Here is an 18,079-nt window from a genome sequence, read left to right as displayed (position 1 = left end):
ATTTGATAAAATTCAACATCCATTTATGATAAAAACTCTTTCCAAAGTGGGTACAGAAGGAATATATCTCAATATAATAAAAGCCATTTATGACAAACCCACAGCCAATATAATACTCAATGGTGAAAAGCTGAAAGCCTTCCCATTAAAATCTGGAACAAGACAAGGATGCCTACCTTTCACCACTTCTATTTGACATAATATGGAATTAACAGATGCACACTACCATATATAAAATAAACAACAAGCACAGAGAGTTATATTCAATATCTCAATACCCAACAAACTACAATGGAAAAGAATTTTAAAAAAAGAATATAGATATATACATATATATGTGTATAACTGAATCACTTTGCTGTATACTTGAAACTAATGTGATATTACAAATCAACTATACTTCAATAAAAAATAAAATTAAAAAACCCCATTGGCCACCTTTGGAAGGTGTTAAAGAACCAACCCATTATCCTAAATATAAGTAAACAAAGAGAAAACAATTCATCATTTATACTGCCTTAACTGTAAGAATTGTATCTTGAAGTCACCAAATAGTTAATGAGAGAACATTCTTTTTATAAAGGTATTACAATTCATGATTAAAAAGAAATATTAGAACTAGATATCATCATTCAAATCCCCCGATGAAATAATGAATCTAGGAAATGAGTGTTAATGGCCACTACAACCATTCCCTGAAAGATGACCGGGCTCTTTCTTGCTCCCAGCAGTCTTGGCAGCTGCTCTTGGTTGGGGGCAGTCCCACCCTAAGGCAGAAAAATGGTGGCCGAAAAGAAGACGAAAAAGTTGCTGGGCCTGATGAACTCTACGCTCCAACTCATTATAGAAAGTGGAAAGTAAGTGCTGCAGGTACAAGCAGATTCTGGAAATGTTCAGACAAGGCAAAGAGAAACTGGTCATCCTCACCAACAAATGCCCAGCCCTGTGGAAATCTGAAATAGAGTACTACACCATGTTGGCCCAAACTGGTGGCCACCACTACAGTGGCAATAATATTGAATTGGGCAAAGCATGTGGAAAATACTAGAGTATGTAGGTCACTGGCAAAGCCCACTAGGGTCCTCGGGGAAAAATAAGATGGAATCTAGGTGATAAGGTCTAACCTCTTCTTTGGGCTTAGTCTCGTTTCAGTTGCACGTAGGGGGCCGTGTGCAGAGGCCTTGCGTCTAACACATGGGATCAGAGTTCCCAGCGCAGAACTGCTGCACCTGTTACTGCAGCTCAGCGGGCTGTATGCAGAAGCACTGTGCTCGACACCTCGATTCAACATGGCAGCGACAGCCGTGTGCAGAGACCCTGCACCCAGCACTGCGAGCTGGAGCCTGAGCAGTGCGCTTGTGTGTGCCCAAGGGGAACTCCGCCCCCTCCCAGCTGTGGAGAACCCTATAAAGCAGCCCTGCCCACGGCCTGTCAGGGGAGCGGGTACTATGGAGGTGAGCTCACATCTCTCCAATCTCTGGTCCAGTAATAAAGCTTTCCTTTGCTTCTGAACCAAACTCGGTCTCGTCCTATTGGCACTAGCGATGCCGGGCAGGAGGACCCTTGTGAGGACTGACTGGAAAGGGTCAGTAACATGCACACTGGCTAATATTGACCCAGGTGATTCTGACAGCATTAGAAGAATGCCAGAATGGACTGGTGAAAAGTAAATCGTGCATATTTTTTCTTCGGTAAGACTGTCCGGAGTTTGTTTTTTTAAAAAAGAAGAAGACCATTGGGGAACTTTAGAATGGATGACAGAGGGAGAAACAACCAGATGTTATGTGTCTCCTGATGGAAGTATAAGCATACCAATGAAGTATTATTGTCAAAATTTCAAAGCCTAATCTGATCAAGCCTGCAGATCTAACTACAAGTTTGAGAAGGACAGGGACATCTTAGAAGTGTGTTCAGTAAAATCCAGAGTGTGAGAAACTCTGCAGGAAAAAAACAGTTTCTTCAGCAACTACTTGCAAGGGGAACAAAAGAGGAGAGGGAATCTGTAGGTTAAGAGAGAGAGGTATCAGCTAATATCAGTATAACACATGGAGCTTGTTTGGATACCTAGTCAAACAAATCAACTGTTGAAAACTTTTTAAGATAATTTGAAAACTGACTAGATATTTGATGTTATTAGGGAATTATTGTTAATTTTTTTAGTTGTGATAACGGTATCGTGGTTATACCTGAAAACTGACTGGGTATTAGATATTAGGGAATTCGAGCTAGTTTTTTAGATGTAATAGTGTATCATGATTATGTTTTTTACATGCTTACCTTTCAGAGATATATAATGAAATATAATGAAATATGGATAAATAAACAGTAAAATATATAAATACGTGCTTGTTGGAGGTTTTGATTTAACAGGTCTGGGATAGAGTCTGGTCATTCGCATTTTAAAAAACAAACCAAAATAAAACTCCAAAGTACTCCTGATGCCTGCTATTGATCGAGGACCACCAACCCAGATCATAGCCACCTTAGAAACATCAGTGAAAATGGAGGAAATAATGCAATAAATACTTGTTGTGACTTACGGTGACACCGTTTCCCATCAGGAAGCAGAACAAATCCTACAGGGCATGTGCAATAATAGGATCCAGGGATGTTTTCACACCCAAGAGTACAGCCATGATTCCAAAAGGCACACTCGTTGACATCTACACCATAACAACAGTAAAACAGTCAGATGGTTTTTTTGAAAATAAATTGTAGTATCACTAATAAGTCAGCAAAAAGTAGGGTATCTCACACCTCGATCTTCTGTAACTGACCACGGCAAGACTGTTTTTGCTACTCTAACAAAGAATGAAAGAAATTAGTTCAATTATCATGAAAGCCATGGCTTAAACTGTCACAGTTTATACTTTCAAATACAGATTTTCATATTAAAATTACTCCTGGGATAAAGTAGTACTATTTCCCCTGAAAAGGTATAGCCATTTAAGGCAAGGACCCTAGAAAGTTCTTGACAAGGGCAGGACATTCCCCTGCTTTGCTCTTCACTTTCTCAATGCTGACAGGAGGCCTTCACCTGAATATGGGAGCATTCCCTAGCTTCCAGATCACTGTTCTATGCTATGGCTCTCACCCACTGGTCCCATGTAAGCAGGGAACTGCAGTTAACAGGCAGATGCCACGTTTACCTGAAGTCTCACCCCAACTAATTCCACTCAATGTACGTTGCAGCCATTGGATTCTTTTCATCGGTAACTCACTGGACGTCCCAGGAGAAAGGACATGGCATTTCTCCTTGGGTTAAGTACATCGGGCCTGGAGTCTCACAATAGGACGAGCCCAAGATAACCAGCCAAGGTGCAGTTTCTCAAGATTCCTACCAAACAGTTATGGGATGAGATGTGGGAGTCACATACCCTTTGAGGATCTTATGAGAGCTACGGAACTACTCCCCTAAAAAATCTGACAATACTGACATTTTGCACACCGTCAAACCCACAGAATTCCGTAGAGTCCACTCAGAGAATCCCTGCCTTATATCAATCCCTGAGTAGCCTCTGAAAGTATCTGATCTGGGAACACAAGATATAAAGGAGACCTGAAAGTGTTACAAGGGCTTAAAATTGGGGAAAAAATAAAATTGCTTTTCTGGGGGAAAAAAGGAGGAAACTTGAAATTGGTTCCACATGGAGGTTCTGGATTGCCCACTGAAGACCAGCCACTGGCCCAGGTGGGCTGTGTTCGCTCACCACACATTACCTTCACAGTTCTTTCCATCTTGGCTTAAAGCATATCCCTCCGCACACATGCACACATGGGACTTAGGCTCTTGCCCACACATGCTGCTTCTGCAGTTACCTTTCCTCAGTTTGCAGAGTTTCTGATCTAAAAGAGAAGGCGGTTAATTTGGAGTGGAGGTGTGTTTTGACAGGGGCAGTGCATGATCCCCTCATGGCTCCCAAGAACTCTAATCTTCCCGTGACATCAGCAGGGGTGTTGCCTCACGGAGGTGGCACTGCTCTAGGGTCGAACATTAGCCCAAATCACTCAGCATTCCGAAGCCCATTTATTTCTCTAGTTGTACCTCTCCTACAGTAGCTCTCGGGATAGGACGTCCTAATTACCTGGCGATGTCGTTCCTTGGGTTACGAACACTAAGCACAACTTAATAGCTTTTTCTTTTGGACCTGCTTTTATCAAAAGTATTTATTTATTTAAAAAATAAATAAGGCAATAAACAAATGCTGAAAGTGAAATATCTGTTTAAGAAGCAGAAAAGGCTGCAAAATGAAGAACATCTCTTCTTAAGTATAATATTTATAGGTCAGATCTATATATTTATCTGTTTTTAGGATCATTATGTAAAGAACAACTTCTTTCAGACAGTATATACCACTGCCATTTGTCTTATCCCCAAGTTTCTGAGTTTATTGCTGCCGGCATTCCACGTGTGACAAAATAGCCCAGGGCAAATAGTAAAATCTGCTCAGTAAGGTAGGTGCTTGGATTAAATTAGCCAAATAATACATTGAACAACAAATGGCCAACTTGGTACCTTTGGTTTTCAAAGCCAGAGTCAAGGGCTAAACTAGTAACACATATATCCCTGTTCGAATTTTGTTCCTTCTCAGTTTTGCCAATTTTAATAATGACTTTGTGAAATGCTCTGGAAATACAGAGGTAAGCTTGAATTTGAGGGCAGCTCTCAAGGTGCATGTAGTTATGGAGGCCAGAGCTCTGGCAATAGGTGACGGCAGGGGAAGAGGACCGGGGTCAGGCACCAGGAGACCTGGCATAGCTGAGATCAGTGAGAGCCTGTGAGTAAGGGGAGGAGCCCACTAAAAACACAGCCTTGCCGTGAAAGACACAAGAAACAAGCCGGCGAGAGCCTGAGCACAGTAGTGCACGAGGCTGAGACCGTCCCCCATGCAGGTCTGTTTCTCTGGTCTCTGTCTACTTAGAAAGGTGCCCCTCACTCTGACTCTACCCCTCTCCTTCTACTTCAAGTTACTAAACACTTTTCTTGACCGACAAAGCATCACACATTGGAAACGTATTCTTGCCCCCTTGAAAATGTTCCTAATGTACCTTGAGACCACCTGGAGGGCATGTCACCCTCCAGAGATTCTGATTTGATACATCAAGGGAAAGGCTCACTCTTACAGGATTCTGGAATGATTCTGACGCTGGAGTCTTTACACCACACTTTGAGAGACACTGACCTAAAGTACTAATGGAATATCCCACTTTCATCTCAGTTATGTATGCCTCCTTTTAGCTAATCTGTGTTATTTCTTCAGTTATTTTAAACTTGTTTATTCAGATCTCTTGATAGAATTACATGCACAATTATTTAATACTGTTGGAATATTATCAACTAAGTCAGTTAAGATTTACACTGAATAGTTTTTTTTATAATTAAAAAAAAATTTTTTAAGTTATTTATTTTTGGCTGCGTTGGATCTTCGTTGCTGTGCGCGGGCTCTCTCTAGTTGCGGTGGGCAGGGGTTACTCTTCCCCGCAGCGCACGGGCCCCTCACTGGGGCGGCCCCTCCCGTTGCGGAGCACGGGTTCTAGGGGCACAGCTTCAGTAGTTGTGGCTCGTGGGCTCTAGAGTGCAGGCTCAGTAGTTGTGGTGCACTGGCCTAGTTGCTCCGTGGCATGTGGGATCTTCCCAGACCAGGGAACGAACCCGTATCCCCTGCATTGGCAGGAAGATTCCTATCCGCTCTGCCACCAGGGAAGCCCTACACTGAATAGTTTTTGGATATTGATTCCAAAAATTTTGTTTCTTGTCCACTGTTTTTATGCCAATTATGCATGTTTAGTAACATTGTTTTCATGTTCTTGCATGCTTCACATATCAAAATTTTAATTAAGAAAATTAAAAACAAAATGACTCCAATTTTTAAAGTAAAGGACTAAAGTCAGAAACTCACAAATGTACTGGAGACAAAATGTATCTAATTCAAATTTCTGAAAAAGAACATGTGATTGTTTTAACTGTATTTTTTATAACATTTACAAATTAACAACAACAAAAATCCAGAAAGGCCTGATTAATAGCACCTTTTAATAGCCTTTTAATAGCACCAAAGTGCTACTACTTTCTTGAGGTAACCAAAAAGTGAGAGATTATGCTTCCTGTAAATATCCCTTATAAAAATCTTTCCAAACCCAGTATGATAGATGACCACTGCATTAAGAATTGGGAAAACTGAGTTCTGCCTTTTACATAAAATCACCTTATCCCTTTGACTTCAGTTTCCATGAAATAAAAGTGTTGAAGTAGATATTCTCTGAGATCCCTCACTTAAAAATATGGTTCTATACAGAATCAAATGTTTGTTGTAAATTCCTCTAAATTTATACCTCTAAAGACTCTCAAACCTTAATACCTGCTTATGATATGTTAATGGAGATTCAAACTGACTTATGGAGAAAACAATTAGTGTCTAGGGTACAGGAAATTGCTCTGTTCTTCATCTAGATCCAATGTTATTTATCTTTTTTTTGTACTTTTCTACAACCTCTTACCTGTTCTTCTGTTTGTTCTTATTATCAACATCATCATAATTCTATATATACATGTACATTAATCAGTAAGCTTTTGAGGATAAAGCATGCATCCCATTCACATTCATAGTTCCAATAGCACCTAACCTGGTGCCGTTTACAACACAGCGGTGCTACAAACATCTGGAATACATGCACAAAAACCTGTGATCATGAAACCTGCAACTTAACTCCTTTATTTGGTTTCTCCTTGAATTTCCAGTCAACCTCAGAGTTAGAACTCAAATAGATGGTCGGTATTCTTTCCACTATCCCATACTGACGATGGTTTTAATGATACTTATTAACAACATACATTACTATTCAATGATGAACATAGGCAGGAAAGCAATCACTATTCGTCTCTGAATGGCTGTGCTGATGATGTGACCCCAATTCAGACACTAAACACTTAAAAGGTCATTTTAGGAAGAGGCAAAACATAGAGGATTGAGGTCTGTATTTTGTTTAATCTCCTTAAACTGCTGTTCTTTAGCTTCAAATGAGGCTGAAGCTAGCACTCAGAATGCTGCTGCTGACCTCAGGTAACCCCCCTCCCAGAGCCCAGCAGTGGAGCCTAATTACCTTTGGGATCAAATTAAAAGCTCCTAAATCATGGAGTTTAATGTCCACCACCAACAGCGCCTTCAATAACTGCCCAACTCACAAGCGCTCGTGAGCTTTGCTATAGCCAAGCAAACTATAGATTTTACCCTGGCGCACTTCTGAAACAACACACGTGGGAATCCCGAGCCTTGCCTCTTTCCACTGATCACACCTTTCTCTCTACCTCAAATTCAGTGTCAGACTCACCTCATCAACAAAGCCTTTCTAGTCTCTTCCATTTGAACCCATTCACTTGAATCATTCTTTTAACTAAATATTTAGCGCCCCCAATATTTAAAAATTTGAATAACATTTTATAAAGCATTTACGTTATCACATGTAATTTTTATAACAAGCCCTTGAGCTACACAGAGTAATTGTTGTCTTCCATTTTACAGATTACGAAATAGTATCTTAAGGATCACATATAGGTAATAAGGGGTAGGGGTGGGACTCGAGCTCAAGTCTTCAATGACAGACCTCACCTCTTTAATGTACATAATATGTGTGTTTGTGTATATGTATATACTTATGTATATATATAAAATATAATTATGGGTTTTTATAGAAATATATATATTTATATTATTCATATTATATATTAATATAGACCATTATATACTGATACATAATAAAGTTAATATATTAACATATTAATATGTTATGCTATATATTTTATGTATAATAAAATATATAAATTATATATACAATATATTTTTCTATAAATGTCTATGATTTTTGTTTTATTTATTTATTGTCTTTTTCATTAGTGAGTTCCCTGAATAAATGACTCCCTCACCTTCCCCAAAAAACTTCCCAAACTGTGTAATATAGAAGTTTATTCTTCTTTGTTAATAGAAAATAAGAAGGAAGAAACGAGAATGGTTATTCTGTGCTATTGGAATTCCTAATTATAGTTTAAAAAAAAAAATCACTTAGCCAGAACTTAGCTACTTGGTATCCTTATCCATCTAAACCTAAGAATCAGAAAGTAAAGAAATAGAGACTTCCCTGGTGGTCCAGTGGTTAAAAGACTTCTCCTTCCAATGCAGGGGGTGTGGATTTGATCCTGGTCAGGGAGCTAAGATCCCACATGCATCAGTGGCCAAAAAACAACACATAAAACAGAAGCAATATTGTAACAAATTCAATAAAGATTTTTTAAAATGGACCACTTTAAAAAAATCTTAAAAACAAAAAGAAAGTAAACAAATCAACAGCCTCTGAGCAGTTAAAAAATAAATGCCTTTTACTCTCAGATGCACCCCTCAGGCCCACTCAGTCTTTCCTTATTTCAGACCTATTTCTGAGGAGCTTGGCCAGTCCACAGCATGAAGATGCAAACACAAGGTGTAGAGGCGTCCGCTCCCATTGCTACCACCCCCATCCACAGTGCATTCCCCACTAGCAGGAGTGGCTACATGATTCCAATGTTCTTTCTTGCTGAGCCCAGGCACAGCCTCAGCCCAGCATTCTAGACCACCAAGGGTTAGTTACTGGTCATCTTTCCCACAACTAGAAGCCTTATCTCAGGGCTCCTCCTGGAGAAAGACGGCATAATCTGAGTGTGAAAATGATAATAACTGCAATGAATAGAAACATTTCAAATATTTTTTACATCCTTGAATTTATAAAGATGCTTTTTTTAAAAGAAGGTCACCTCTGGAGGATACACTAACCCTTTATTCTGAAAACAGATAAATTAAGGGAAAGATTAAATCAAGCATTTAATTTACATTTCCTATAAAAGATGCTCCTCAGGGAAATCATAGGGCTGATGTGGAAAAGTTATTCAACTAATAAGCAATGATAGAATTAGAATGTCATTACTTCAAACCTCTAATGAAAAAATGCCTCTAAGCAATGACAATTAATAGCTTGTAAAGCCATTACACAAAAGGCTGATAGGAAACTCTATAATGAACAGACCAGGCTGGCAACACCTGAACCACTGATGAATCTTGAACATCACAAAAAGAATGGAGACCCAGCCACTACATGCCCTCTGGCATGGTCACTAGGAAGCATGCGGTACTACCCGCAGTGCCACCTATAAAGTACTCTTGCAAAAAATCTGAATCTGATAAGGCTTCTAGGCTAAAACTACCAGTGTATAGGAAAAACAGAATCACGTTAAATGACACCACGGGGATAGAATCTGAAAAATCCAGAATGTGGGAAATTCTAAGGGACAAATGATCTGGGTTCCTCAACAAATGAATGGCAGGAAAAAGTCTCAAACTAAAGAGGCCAGAGCCAGGCATATGGAAACCAGCAAGAAGAGACACCAGCAAGAAAGATAGAAAATTGATGAAGAGCCATTCCAAGTATTTAAAAGGCACTTCACATGGCAGCCATTGGTGTCAGGGCAAACCTGCATTAAAAACCCAGCTTTGGGCTTCCCTGGTGGCGCAGTGGTTAAGAATCCGCCTGCCAATGCAGGGGACATGGGTTCGAGCCCTGGTCCGGGAAGATCCTACATGCCGCGAAGCAACTAAGCCCGTGCGCCACAACTACTGAGCCTGAGCTCTAGAGGCCGCAAGCCACAACTACTGAGCCCACGTGCCACAACTACTGAAGCCTGCATGCCTAAAGCCCGTGCTCCACAACAAGAGAAGCCACCACAATGAGAAGCCTGCGCACCGCAACGAAGAGTAGCCCCCGCTCACCGCAACTAGAGAAAGCCCACGTGCAGCAACAGATCTAACGCAGCCAAAAATAATTAATTAATTTTTTAAAAAACCCAGCTTTGCCTCAAATCAGTCCTATTCTTGCCCCAACGACGTGTATCTTTGTAAATGTGACCCTCATCATTGAAAAAATGTCAATAACTATAAATATGTTAGGAAGTACAGAAATCCATAATTTGCTAAGATTTCTGTAATAAATAACAGAGCTTTGGGTGTTTGAACTGATAATTTAAACTATATGAAAACAGAATATAAGTGTAGATGAGGACAGGGAGAGATTGGAATCCTTGTGCACTGTTGGTGTAAATGTAAACTAGTACAGCCGCTGTGGAAAACAGTATAATGAGCCTTCAAAAAATTAAAAGTAAAATTACCGTATGATCCAACAATTCACTTCTGAGTATATGTTCAAAAGAATTAAAAGCAGCATCTCAAAAAGATATTTGCAGACCCATGTTTGTAACAGCATTATTCCCAATAGCTAAAACGTGGAAGCAACCCAAGTGTTTATCAAAGGAGAAACAGATAAGCAAAATGTGATATACACATGCAGTGGGTTATTATTCAGCCTTAAAAAGGAAAGAAATTCTGACACAAGCTACAAAACAGATGGATCTTGAGGACATTATGCTGAGTGAAATAAACCAGTCACAAAAAGAGGAATATTGTATGATTACACTTATATGAGGTCCTTAGAGTAGTAGTCAAAATCACAGAGACAGAAAGGAGAATGGTGGTTGCCAGGGGCCGAGGACAGGCAGAAATGGGGAGTTCTCATTTAATGGGTGTAGAGTTTCAGTTTTACAAGATGATAAAATTTATGGAGATTAATGGTGGTGATGGTTGCACAAAAACTGTGAATGTACTTAATGCCACCTTACCATATACTTAAAAATGGCTAAGATGATAAATTTTATGTTCTGTGTACTTTACCACAATATTTACATTTTAAGAAAAAATTATGTGAAAATAATATTCATATATCTAGGATGATTCTTTTCTAGAGGCATCAAAAAAAACCAAGGTTTTACAGTAGAAACCCCAGCAATGACGTAATCAAAGTGAATCAGAGTCCCACCTGGGCAGTTTTAGCTACCCTAGTCACTTCCATAAGCAGGTACACTTCTAGGTGGAGACAGTTCTCCTTCAGGAACTCTCAGAATTAAAGAAATTCAGCAACATTTTTCTGCATGAAATGAATGCAAAGTATTTTAAACAGTGTTGATGACAGATGTGCTTCATTTTCCAAAGAAGACGCTTTTGAAATCCTCTTATGAGCTTAAAACTGGAATCTACATTTTAAAGAATCACAGAAGAAAGGGAAATTGTTTGCACCTTTTACAAAAGAACATCTGTGAGCAGTAAAACTGTAGTTGCAAATTCTCTAAATGTTGAGCTTGAAATAATGCCATTAACACTGTATACAAAGAAGTTCCCACACTGGCTTATGAGATTCATATACAGTCTGCCCTTTGTATCCATGAGTTCCACATCTGCATGTTCAACCAACCGTGGATCAAAAATATTCTTTAAAAAAATTCCAGAAAGTTTCAAAAAACAAAATTTGAATTTGCCTTGTGCCAGAGACTGTTTACATAGTATTTACAACTATTTACATAGTATTTATATTGTGTTAGGTATGATAAGTAATCTAGAGATGATTTAAAGTATAAGGAAGGACGTTAGGTAATATGCAAATACTACACTCTTTTATAAGGGACTGGTGCACTCTCGGATTTTGGTATTGGCCAGAGTCCGAACAAATCCCCGTGGATACTGAGGGACAACTCTAACAGTATAGGTGTCAGGGCAGCCAGAACACTGTTGTCTAATAAGTTTAATCATAACAACAAAAATGTGAGATCAACTCTGTGTCTCTTTTCAGAGCGCCAGAGGAGGAGGAGTGTGTGTGTGTGTGTGTGTGTGTGTGAGAGAGAGAGAGAGAGAGACAGAGAGAGACGGAGAGAGAAAGAGATTGATTTTCTGAGTTCCTGAAGTGGAAAAAATTTTTAAAAGAGAAAAAAATAAGGTTTGGGCCCCATAATCTGTGCAAACTGAAGCTTTTAACCACCTGCAGGCCATGGATAGACAAGAATATGCCAAATGACAGGTTATACCAAAACAATTAAGGCAAACCTAAGATAGGAAGCTAGACAATAGTGAGAGGGTAGCTGGGGAGGCAGCATGGTGTCAGTCTGCCTGGGTTCAAACCTAGACCACTTAATGAAAAGAAAGAAGAAAAAGAATGAAGCATAAAAGAGTCTAAAAGACTCTGAAAAAGACTCTCCCTAGAGTTAAGCTGCAAAGATCTGCTGCAGAGAAAACTGATTTAAAACACTTGGATTTATTCATAACTATACAAAAGGGAGCAGGCTCGCTGAAGACTGTCTGGCCAAGGGCAGGGGCTTACAACATGGAAGAAAGGCAACACGTATTCAGATATTAAATATCTTTAGAACTTGCTCCTCGTGGTATTATTTAGCAGGGAGAGGGTACCAAAGGGTGTTTTTCTCAGTCTTTTTTTTTTTCCAACTATGGTTTATTAAATGTCCTCTAGGCACTGGGAGTACAATGGAGAGTTGTATTCTGTGTCCTCATAGGACAAAGGAAGCTGAGGAAGACAGATGATTATGGCAAAACATGATAAGTGCCCTGTAACAGGGGAAATCTGCTATTTTCTGCAAATAGCTACTGAGGCTCTGAGGTCAGGGAAAGTGTTCCTGAAAAGAAGTGATATTGGAGCTGTTTCTCAGAGGATGAAGAGTAAGCCACTGCCGAGAATCAGAAAGAGTGCTCCCAGGGAGTTCCCTGGTGGCCCTCTGGTTAGGATTCAGGGCTTTCACCGCCATGGCCCAGGTTCAATCCCTGGTCGGGAACTGAGAGCCGCAAGCCGTGTGGCCAAAAATAAAATAAAGAAAAGAAAGAGCGTTCCAGAACATGCCGAAAGGCTGGAGAGAGCAAGCGTGCCTCCCTGGAGGAAATCAAATCTTTGAGGATGGCGGCAGCCCAGACTTTAATGCAGAAAATGGTGAGAGTGGAAGCTGAGAAATGAACGGGGTAGCCCATGAACCAGTTAGATAAAAAGACTGGGTTTTATTATTGGCAATTGAGAGTTGACAACTGATTTTAACCCAGGAACGACACGATTGGGTTCTTCGTTTTGAAGGGTTATACTCCCTGCAGCATGGAAAAGGGAGGTGGGGGACATGAATTAAGTGGACACCAGGGATGGAGTGCTCTGAGAGGGGCCCAAGTGGTTAGATGGTAGGTAGTAGAATTGTCAGGAGCTGGAGATTGATTTCATGGTGTTGGAATGAGAAAGAGGGAGGAAAGGGCAACTCCTAGATTTCTGCCTGTCGAGGTGGAGGTAGAATGCTACTCACCAAAGTAGGGACACTGGAGGGAGAGAAGCTGGGGAGAAGGGAGGGGAAAGTGAGTGGGTCAGTTATTTCCTTTGCTCCTGAAGCACTTGCAAGAAATCCAAGTAGAAATGCTCAGAAGGCAGGTGAACATGTGGGCCTTGAGAAGGAAACTTGTGCTGAGCCTGAATGTGTACATCCGACGGGGCCCCAGCAGGACCCTGATCCTGGAGGAAGCAGACTGCAAGAGAAGGCACCAGAGTGACTACTCTCAGGAAATAGGTCAGAATCATCAGAAAACCAGCCTGATGCTGAAACTGTGGCTCTACTACCTCGACTTGGGCTCATCAACCTGCTGCCTCGAACTCCTCTACAACCAGCCAATCCCAATGGACAAGCCGTGGACAAACAAGGACTTGTTTAAACTGATACAATGCTCTTCCTGGTGGAGCTCTGTGGCTTTGCCTTTGTAAGCCCCACCCTTGCTCCTTGGTCTTCATCAGGGCTGCTCCCTTTTGTATATTATGAATAAATCCCCAATGTTTGAAATCACTTTTTTTCTGCAGCTTAGCTCTCACTATGCCTCAGGTTCCCCCCACCCCCCACCCCTTCATTTGTCTATATCTCAAGAAAGAGGTCTGGACTAAAAATAATATATTCAGGAGTCAAACAGGCTACTGCATAGGAAATAAAATAGAAAAATGCCACAGGTTATACGGCCCTTAGAAATTAACAGTGCACATAACCGTCTGAGTGGTTCTGAGAAATCACTTGAGAAAAAAACAACCTGCTTAACTTTATTTAACCCAGTCTGTCTAAATCATCTGACCCTAAAATGTTTCTTCCTTCCAAATAACGTTTACAGAACTAGTGTTTGGAGAACATTTTGATAAATGATAGTTTAGGCATTTTTCATGAGGTAAGTTTGTTGGTCCTCTTATTTGTATAAATACATATATTTTATAACAAAAATAATATCAACCAAGTTACATGATTTTTCCCAGCTATCTCCTCACTGAAATAGTCTCACTACTAAATGCCTTGCAAACCAAGGTACTACTACTGTTCGCTTTGCCAGAAGAGCTACAATTGTGAGCCTATTCTTCAGCAGGAATTAACCTCCAGCCACCCCGCGGCATGTGGGATCTTCCCGGACTGGGGCACGAACCCGCGTCCCCTGCACCGGCAGGCAGACTCTCAACCACTGTGCCACCAGGGAAGCCCAGAAGTACATCTTTAAATGTGAAGGCTATCAGGTACTTTGAGAACCTGATGGAAGTTAGGTACCATCTCCCTAGACGGACAATTGCATATCTTCATCTAACATATACAATCAAGGGCTTCACAACCCTAAATCTCAGGTAAAGAATTTCTGCTGTACATGACACTAAAACAATTTAAACCTATTTGATGATAGCCAAAGTAACAGTGCTCTTGAAATCAAAAATCCTTTGCACTTGGACCTCATATGAAGCCCATCCTTTGATCAATAACTAAAGCCAGTATCTCCGGTGCCAACTGCCTTCTAGATTCCAGGTTTGCCTGTAGCTCTGCAGCTGGCACCGTCTTTCCAATCAAATTCTATTATTTGCCACATTGTTCTATAGTGCATCATTGTAGATTTTCTCCTGAAATTCATGCTTTCAATATCCTATTTGAACTCCCCACCAAAGAGTCCAAGTAATAGTGAAGGACTCTGAAGAGCTTACCTGTTTATGGTAGAAAGAACACTAAACTGACAGACAGGAATTTTTTCCAGAATCCATCATTTACAAGGTGTGTAATCCTGGAAAAGTCACTCTATTTCTCTAGGCTTCATATTTTTCAATTATGAACTGAGTACAATAATTGAGGACCTTTCTGTCTCACAATGTTGCAGTGGCAAACCAATATGATAATGCCCAAGAAAATACTTTGGAAATTAGGAGGTTACATATAAATGTAAGAGATAGTGATGATGATGATGATATATCTCTAACTCCTGTGAATGAGACCAATAATTATTCATAGTATTATGGTTGTTGGTTCTAATTTTATTCTATTCATCACCACTTGGACAATAAGCTGCATCTGAGCTTGAGTCGAAATTTCCCATGTAAGGTAACTGGCAGTATATCAGATGCACTGCCTTTATGTGTGGAATATGGTCACCATCTATTCTATAGTCTTGCTACTTGGTTGTCGTTCTTTAATGTTGTGCTCAAGCCACAGCTGAATTGTTTACCACAACTCTTGCTTTTTAAATTCAAATAAGTGAGTTAAAAAAAAACAACTTGCCTGAACAAATGCTTCATCTCTAGGAATTTGTCCTTGCAGTTTCTCATCTCTTGCATTGAAAGTATAGTCATCACACAAGTGAAATTATAGTTTCTATCTAAGTTTTTTAAAGAAATAGATTAAAAGCATTTGTACTATTAGTTACCTGTCTGAGGATATAAGAAATAACAATGTCAATTCCCCCTAGATTCTAACCTCCCTTTGACAGTCTCACGCCTGTTATCTGTTCAGTCCCTACAGCTCTCTTCAGGAGCTATGTCGAGGGCAGGTACAAACCCATTTATATGCTAATTGTGGGAGGGACTTATAGTCCCTACCATGTCCCACATTATTACCAAATCCTAGTGGCATCCAACAGGTAGAAAGAAGAGAAAACAAACAATTCCATCTTTATTTTGGAAACTCACAAGGCTAGTTGCAGATGAAATTAAATATATTTTAAAGCCCTCTTGAAATAAAATTTTTACATAAAGACAGATGTTAGTGTAACATAATTTATGTGGTATATAAGCCATATCAAAATAGTCTACCTAAAAAAAAGATTATATGTGAAGGAATTTGTACGCCTGTTAGCATAACTGACGTCATCTTGGGCCCTTACAGTTTCTCCTGTCCTTCTGCTGACCCTACCCAGGACTGTGCTTGTGCAGTGAATCACTTCTCTGTCATCAAGGGCTTTGTAGGTAATAATCATAAGGACCAGATGGCCTCTATACTCTTTTAGTCCCCAAACAATGATGAAAACCTTCCCTGACATATTCCTGGCACCCATGAGTCTAGTGACCCATTCATAAACATTGCTTCCAGGCACGTACCCCCATACCCCAGGTTAACTATAAAATTGTCCCAGTGGCCCCTCGGCAGTGCAGAGTAAAGCTGTGAATGCTTCCAGATCGTTGTCTGCCCAATTCCAATCCCACCCTGTAAGTTACTCTATAATAAATCAATCCACTGATTATACGGAGCAGCCTGCCTCATTTTTTGGTCTTAAGATGCTTCCTCGGTTCAATGGGCACTTTTTGTTCCCTTCGTCCTTCAGCAGAATTCAGAGAAGACTGCATTTGAACGTAGAAATTTGGGACTGTGACTAGATTCAGTTAATCCATTTATTTTACTAATTTTTTATAAATAAATAAATAACCACTGAATATAGGGTGGTTTACATCAATCTGTCCATCCATCCATCTGTCAGATATGGTCCCTGCATGCATGGCATTTATAATCAAGTGGGAGAGAAAATCAAAAAGAAAGCAAAGTGGTACGTAATTCCACGTTTGATGAGTTCAGTGAATATCTATCGAGAGAAAGATAGGAGGTGAAAGGGCCTACTTTGCTCGGAGGACCAGAGAAGGCCTACCTGAGGACATGACAGTTAAGCTCAGAACTGGAGAGAAGTCTAGGCAGAGAGAAGAGTGACTGCAAAATCCCAAAGGTATGAAGGAGCTTGGCATGTCTGAAGAACTCCAGGAAGACTTGTGTTAGAGTCCAGTGAGGGGAGGAGGAAAAGATGCTGGATCAAATTGGTCAAATATTGGTAGGCCTGGTTAAATGTTAAATTTCGATCTAAATGCAAAGGAAAGCTTTTGAAAGATTTTAAGCAGGGGGGTTAACAGATCAGATTTACTATGTAAAGGCAAGAGGAGAAAACAGGAAGATTAATTAAGTAGCTGCTACAATAGGCCAGACAAGATATGCTGGCTGTTTGGACTATGGTGGTGGCAGCTGGGGGAGTGGGGAGTGGACATTTGAGATGTATTTAGGAGGTAGAATGGAAAGGATTTGGCGGTACATTGGAAGTTGAGGGTGAGGCAGTGGGAGAAATCAAGGATGACTCCTAAGTATCTATCTTGAGCAAGTTGGGGACTATGCCAGACTCTGTTTGAGATCAAAGATGACTCACCAGGTGCCCAAGGATCACCCTCTGCCTTGGGCTGTACGAGTGGATGCACTACTTTAACTCCACCAGGTACAAATGATGGACTGAGGTTAATGGTGACCATATTCTTCCCAGTGTACTTGTTAGCTATCCAAATTGTCTTCTTTTTCCATGTTGAATAGAAAATACGATCACCAAAAAGGGACATCGCAAAAATAGTGTGCCTAAAAACAACAGGAAAACCACATAAAGAATGGCAGAACATTTCTTCTAGGCTTATTAGAGTTTCACTTCATTTCAATTTATTGTCTGAATTTTAATCACCTACGTTTTCAATTGTTTCTCATTTAGGGTTAGAAACAGATATTAAGTTTAAATTTTTCTTTATGTAGCCATAATCTGAATTAATAGGATACGATTTTTAGCTCCAGATCTATTCTCATTCTTTTGCCTCCCAGCACATAAGTGTGGTGAAAATAAAATAGGGAAGAAATCAGGAACAGGATAAGAGTGGACTTCAGGGCTTCCCTGGTGGCACAGTGGTTGAGAGTCCACCTGCTGGTGCAGGGGACGCAGGTTCGTGCCCTGGTGCGGGAAGATCCCACATGCCGCGGAGCGGCTGGGCCCATGAGCCATGGCCGCTGAGCCTGTGCATCCGGAGCCTGTGCTCCACAACGGGAGTGGCCACAACAGTGAGAGGCCTGTGTACCGCAAAAAAAAAAAAAAAAAAAAGGGAGAGGTTTAGGGTTAGGTAA

At 40.4% G+C, this 18,079-nt stretch overlaps 1 protein-coding gene and 1 pseudogene across 4 annotated transcripts in view; one reads left to right on the top strand and one right to left on the bottom strand.

Moving 5' to 3' along the window:
• Positions 1 to 18,079, bottom strand: part of EGF (epidermal growth factor) — a 92,142-nt gene that overhangs the window by 47,157 nt on the left and 26,906 nt on the right. For all 4 annotated transcript variants that reach the window (XM_024741944.1, XM_024741945.1, XM_024741949.1 and 1 more), the window contains exons 5-7: positions 17,349 to 17,548; positions 3,721 to 3,846; positions 2,541 to 2,663 (exon numbers count right to left, since the gene is read on the bottom strand). In XM_024741944.1, the coding sequence (XP_024597712.1) occupies positions 2,541 to 2,663; positions 3,721 to 3,846; positions 17,349 to 17,548 (449 nt within the window). The remainder of the gene's footprint in view (positions 1 to 2,540; positions 2,664 to 3,720; positions 3,847 to 17,348; positions 17,549 to 18,079) is intronic.
• Positions 781 to 2,450, top strand: LOC112397684 (60S ribosomal protein L30-like; annotated as a pseudogene).

Source organism: Neophocaena asiaeorientalis, unplaced genomic scaffold (genome assembly GCF_003031525.2).
Source record: "Neophocaena asiaeorientalis asiaeorientalis breed wild unplaced genomic scaffold, Neophocaena_asiaeorientalis_V1.1 scaffold534, whole genome shotgun sequence".
Classification (NCBI taxonomy): domain Eukaryota; kingdom Metazoa; phylum Chordata; class Mammalia; order Artiodactyla; family Phocoenidae; genus Neophocaena; species Neophocaena asiaeorientalis.
This window is presented reverse-complemented; position numbering and strand designations above follow the sequence as displayed.